General features: G+C 47.4%; 1 protein-coding gene across 1 annotated transcript; it reads left to right on the top strand.

Annotated features, from left to right (window-relative positions):
• The first annotated feature begins 1,343 nt into the window (after positions 1–1,343).
• On the top strand, positions 1,344–5,587 carry RPTN (repetin). The gene is made up of 4 exons (XM_069569797.1): positions 1,344–1,481; positions 2,219–3,473; positions 3,546–4,409; positions 4,746–5,587. Exons 1-4 carry the CDS (start codon positions 1,344–1,346, stop codon positions 5,585–5,587), a joined length of 3,099 nt encoding a protein of 1,032 aa, XP_069425898.1.
• The last annotated feature ends 337 nt before the right edge of the window (positions 5,588–5,924 follow it).

The following is a 5,924-nucleotide window of genomic DNA, read 5'->3' as shown; positions in this document are numbered from 1 at the left end:
CAGGTGTCCAGTATCCTCTCCGGCTTCTGAATCTTCTGTTGATACCTCCTCAAGCAGGTAAGACATGCATGGGGAAGCAACAGCAGAATCCAAGAGCCTCTTGGTAGGGGCTGTGACGTGCTGGGCTGGGGAGGTACCCTGTGGCCTTAGGTACCTTCTTGCTTCCTTTTTTGCCTCTATCTGAGAATATGATAGCTCACAGGGACGGGGAGAGGGATGTACTTCTGAGTCTGTAAAATACACATGCCATTGTTTCTGTGTCCTAGGCATCCCAAAATGAAGGACTAGAACTCTCGGTGGATAAATTAGTCCCCCATAGCGGAGCATTTCCCTTTTGTGTAAATTAGGCCAGACCCAAGAGTTTAGGGCTCATTAGGGCCAAGGCCCCAGACCATGGGACCACAATAATATTCAAGTATCACTGCAATGAATTGCCATAAGGGACTCTGCTTGTGTCCTGCAATTCATCATTTGTCACTTATCCCTAGAGGCATCAATGGCATGCTTTTAGAAATCCAGTGTGCTTTGCCGCTAGGACTTCAGTCTAGAGGCCTGCAAACTCAGTAACTAGAATTTTTACATCATAGAAGAAATATTATTGAGATGGAGATTCCAGAAGACTCCAGCCTCCCAACATGGCTATGTAAACCTATCTGACTGTACATATTTCTTCTCATCTATGCAGTTAATTTAGCTTGCTATTTTTATCTAGAACAGTTTTTGTATCCACTTATTCTGCTTGCAATATATTTATAATATTCCAACATGACTATCCAGGCCAGAAGCACTTGCTGGAATTTAGTCTCTCAGAAAGCTTCCTTGGCACATGGCAAGAGACCTCTAGCCTTCTTTCCCACCTAAGTGAAGCTCATCAGAAGACTGAGGCCTTTTCAGAAGGACCTATTGAGTGCCCTCTTCAGTGTGCTGGTCATTGATAGAAAATTGTGCCTTATCATACTGGCTTCTGGCCCTACCTCTATGGCCTTCCTAATCTCCCTTCCTTTTTGTTCTAATATGAGCGTTTCAATCAAGCAAGTCCCATCTGAAGTAGAAGACAGAGCATATAAAATCCTTATAATATTTTGTATTCTAGGATATCATCTCTTTCTATAGCAGGGGACACATAGTTTTCACCTTTATTCCATTGAACACATGATATTTGGAGTCTGACTGTGGGTCAGAGAGAGTAAAGAGTATAGCTAACAATGAGCTCTGTCATTTCTTAAACTTTTTTCCCTGACCAAAAGGGGCCACTTTTCCTCTGGAAATGCTGTCTCCTGGTCTTCATTGTAAATACAGACAATATAATGTTTCTTCTTTTAGGTTCCTCCATCTTTGCCAAAATGACCGAACTCCTGAACAGCATACTCACCGTGATTAAGGTGTTCCAGAGATATGCCAAAGAGAATGGGGACTCCACCTCACTATGCAAGGAAGAGTTGAAGCAGCTGCTCTTGGCTGAGTTTGGAGACATCCTCAGGGTAAGATGCTCAGACTTTGAGCCCCATGGAGACAAGTGTGAATTACAGTGATGCCTGCCTTTAAAACATCATGCTTTTTGTTTCATTTGTTCATGATCTACCCTATAACTAAAAGAATTTCAGGCAGCTCCTTAGTAGTTCTCTTCCAGCACACACACACACACACACACACACACACCTCCTTGTATTTTTATTCAAACAAGAGGGAGTACAGCTTCAGGCTGGAAATCATTTCTCAGGAGAAAATCTGAGATTTGTACCTTGATTTCCATATTTAAGTGCTGTCCACACATCTCATTCATTCGTTTGTTCAGTAAAGAGTCACTGAACATCTACTACCTACCAGCACCATTCTGGGCACTGGGGATACAAATATGAATAAAACCAGCCTCCCCTCCCTCCAGGATCTCACAGTGTGGTTAGAAAACACAGATGAACAAACAATTACAACATAGCACGGGATGGAATGGGATAGCTTCTTCAAATGATTCAAAGTAATTATTAATGAAGCCAATTTTAAATAAGTGTATCTATCCCTATTGTCATGCTCCCATTGGTCCAGCAAGGGATGAGATTCTGAGAACCAGCTTATCAAAGATTAGAACCAAGCATGGGCCACTTTAGATTAGTGGGTTCTCAATCGAAGGTTTATGCAGGACTAAATGGACTGGGGCACAGATACTGACACTATCCATAAGCGAACATCTGATTTTTTTGCTTGTTTTATCTTTGCACAGAGACCAAATGACCCAGAGACTGTGGAAACCATCTTGAGCCTCTTGGATAGAAACAGAAATGAGCATGTTGATTTTCATGAATATCTCCTGGTGGTGTTCCAGTTGGCCCAAGCCTGCTATCATAAGCTGGATAATGAATCAAATGGAGATAGAACCTCTCAGCAAGAAAGGAAGCAGGAGGGAACACAAGGCCATACGTTTCCAAGAAATACAGGCAGACAACACAGGAGGAGGCATGAGGGGGAAAGGCAGGATTCCTGCCACAGTCAGTCTGAGAAACAAAGCCAGGATACCCACCAAGATCAGTCTGAGAGACAAGACAGGGACTCTCGCTATGGTCAGTCTGAGGGCCAAGACAGGGACTCCCACTATAGGCAGACTCAGAGACCAGACAGGGACTCCCACTATAGGCAGACTCAGAGACCAGACAGGGACTCCCACTATGGGCAGACTCAGAGACCAGACAGGGACTCCCACTATGGGCAGACTGAGGGACAGGGTCAGGACTCCAGCTCTGGTCAAAGACTGAGTAATAAATCTGGCAGTGGCAATCCTGAAAGACAGGGCTATGTCTTTGCCCTAAATAAGTATGAGGAACAACTTCAAGATTCTCATTATGGCCAATCTGATAGGCTTGGACAACAGTCAAGCTATGGCCAGTCTGGAAGACTTAGAGAGGACCCTCAGTATAGCCAAACAAACCAACAGGAATCAGGCTCTTATAATGAACAGTCTGGAAGGCTGGGTCAGAAATCAGGCTGTGGTCAGAGAAATAGGCAAGAATTGGATTCTCACTGTGGCCAGACAGACAGACAAGGTCTGAGCACTCACTATAGCCAGACAAGGCCAGACAGACAAGGCCAGAGTTACCATCATGATCAGACAGACAGACAAGGCCAGAGCTCTCAATCTGGTCAGACAGATAGACAAGGCCTGAGCTCTCACTATGATCAGATGGACAGACAAGGCCTGAGCTCTCACTATGGCCAGACAGACAGACAAGGCCTGAGCTCTCACTATGGCCAGACAGACAGACAAGGCCTAGGCTCTCACTATGGCCAGACAGACAGACAAGGCCTGAGCTCTCACTATAGTCAGACAGACAGACAAGGCCTGGGCTCTCACTATGATCAGACAGACAGACAAGGCCAGATTTCCCACTATGGTGAGACAGACAGACAAGGCCTGAGCTCTCACTATGGCCAGATAGACAGCCAAGGCCTGAGCTCTCACTATGGCCAGACGGACAGACAAGGCCTGAGCTCTCACGATGGCCAGACAGACAGACAAGGCCTGAGCTCTCACTATGATCAGATGGACAGACAAGGCCTGAGCTCTCACTATGGCCAGACAGACAGACAAGGCCTGAGCTCTCACTATGGCCAGACAGACAGACAAGGCCTGAGCTCTCACTATGGCCAGACAGACAGACAAGGCCTGAGCTCTCACTATGGCCAGACAGACAGACAAGGCCTGGGCTCTCACTATGATCAGACAGACAGACAAGGCCAGATTTCCCACTATGATGAGACAGACAGCCAAGGCCTGAGCTCTCACTATGGCCAGACGGACAGACAAGGCCTGAGCTCTCACGATGGCCAGACAGACAGACAAGGCCTGAGCTCTCACTATGATCAGACGGACAGACAAAGCCTGAGCTCACACTATGGTCAGACAGACAGACAAGGCCAGATTTCCCACTATGGTGAGACAGACAGACAAGGCCTGAGCACTCGATATAGTCAGACAGACAGACAAGCTGTAAACTCTCAATACGGTCAGTCAGAGACTGGGGAAACTAGGCAAAATAGGTACTTCCAAGGGAGTGAGGGAACAAGCAGAGACTCACATGTTGAGCAATCGGGAAGGCCAGGAAGACCAAGTCAACAGACTCAAGGACAGGAAGTAAACCGAAATCAGGGACAGAGATCCCAGACTAGGGAAGGGCAGCAGAATAGTTGCCAGGCATGGGAGTCTGAAGAGGATACTCAACACAAACTAGTAGCACAAATTCAACAAGAAAGGCCACCCTGTCACAAAGGGAGAAACTGGCAGTCACACAGTAGTGAGCAGGGCCACAGACAGGCCCAGACCAGGCAGAGTCATGGTGAGAAGCAGAGCCACCAGGCAGAGGAAGAGCAGGACCACCAAAGCTGTGGTAGACAGAGTCATGAGGGTCAGGAAACTCCATATGAGACATGGGACAGGGAAACCTGTGAAGATGAGCAGACCCGTCAGAGACGAGACAGGCAAACCCATGAAGATGAGCCGACCCGTCAGAGACGAGACAGGCAGACTCGTGAGGATCAGCAGACCCGTCAGCGACGAGACAGGCAAACACATGAAGATGAGCAGACCCGTCAGAGACGAGACAGGCAAACCCATGAGGATGAGCAGACCCATCAGCGACAAGACGGGCAGACTCGTGAGGCTCAGCAGACTGGTCAGAGTCAAGACAGGCAAACCCATGAAGATGAGCAGATCCATCAGAGACGAGACAGGCAAACCCATGAAGATGAGCAGACCCGTCAGAGACAAGACAGGCAAACCCATGAGGATGAGCTGACCCATCAGAGACGAGACAGGCAAACCCATGAAGATGAGCAGATCCGTCAGAGACGAGACAGGCAAACACATGAAGATGAGCAGACCCGTCAGAGACGAGACAGGCAAACCCATGAGGATGAGCTAACCCATCAGCGACAAGACAGGCAGACTCGTGAGGATCAGCAGACTGGTCAGAGTCAAGACAGGCAAACCCATGAAGATGAGCAGATCCATCAGAGACAAGACAGGCAAACCCATGAAGATGAGCAGACCCGTCAGAGACAAGACAGGCAAACCCATGAAGATGAGCAGACCCGTCAGAGACAAGACAGGCAAACCCATGAGGATGAGCTGACCCATCAGAGACGAGACAGGCAAACCTGTGAAGATGAGCAGATGCGTCAGAGACGAGACAGGCAAACACGTGAAGATGAGCAGACCCATCAGAGACGAGACAGGCAAACACGTGAAGATGAGCAGACCCATCAGACACGAGACAAGCAAACACGTGAAGAGGATCAAAACTGTCGACAACAACAGGATCAGCAAACCCATAAGGATAAAGAAAGGTATCAAGAGTCCCAGTATCAACAGTCCCAAGGGACCCAGCAAGGATGTGCCAACAGAGAAAAACTCCATACGAATGAAGATGGCCAGAGTCCAAGTTCCCAAGGAAGACACAGTGACCTGGCCTTCCATCCAACCCAGAATGCTGGGAGGCCCCAAAGAAGAGAACAGGGTGGAAGTCACCCTATCAAGGCAACTATTGCTCCCAATCCACTCTATGACTACGTACAAGAGCAGAAAGGGGTTTGGCACTAGGCTGTGCATTGCACCAAGAGCTAAAGCAACACGAAGCCAAGGAAGAAATCTACACATCAAGTTCATCCTTACTTCTGCTTAAGAAATTTAAAATGTGTATCTTCATTCTCTCCTCTACTCTATCTAACCACAAGGACGCTTTTAGGAACTAGTATTCACTTCTAGGGCATTTCAGTTCTTTGATCAGCAATTCCAGAGTGCTCTGGTTGGGTAAAATCTGAGTGGTAAATTGGGTGAAATAATCAGATCCCAATTTTGATTAATTTGGGGATTTAAATCATTCCCTGGTTTGTTCTCTGCATAGGTGGGACAGGATTGGATCATTGAAAGGTAGGAA

This window comes from Ovis canadensis, chromosome 1 (assembly GCF_042477335.2).
Source record: "Ovis canadensis isolate MfBH-ARS-UI-01 breed Bighorn chromosome 1, ARS-UI_OviCan_v2, whole genome shotgun sequence".
In the NCBI taxonomy this organism is placed as follows: Eukaryota; Metazoa; Chordata; class Mammalia; order Artiodactyla; family Bovidae; genus Ovis; species Ovis canadensis.
Note: the sequence above shows the minus strand (reverse complement) of the source record. Positions and strands in the feature narration are given on the sequence as shown.

Coding starts and splice junctions, on each gene's coding strand:
- RPTN (XM_069569797.1), top strand. CDS start 1,344: ATGACCGAACTCCTGAACAGCATACTCACCGTGATTAAGGTGTTCCAG. Junction 1,482..2,218: donor AGTTTGGAGACATCCTCAGG/GTAAGATGCTCA, acceptor ATCTTTGCACAG/AGACCAAATGACCCAGAGAC. Junction 3,474..3,545: donor TGGCCAGACGGACAGACAAG/GCCTGAGCTCTC, acceptor TGGACAGACAAG/GCCTGAGCTCTCACTATGGC.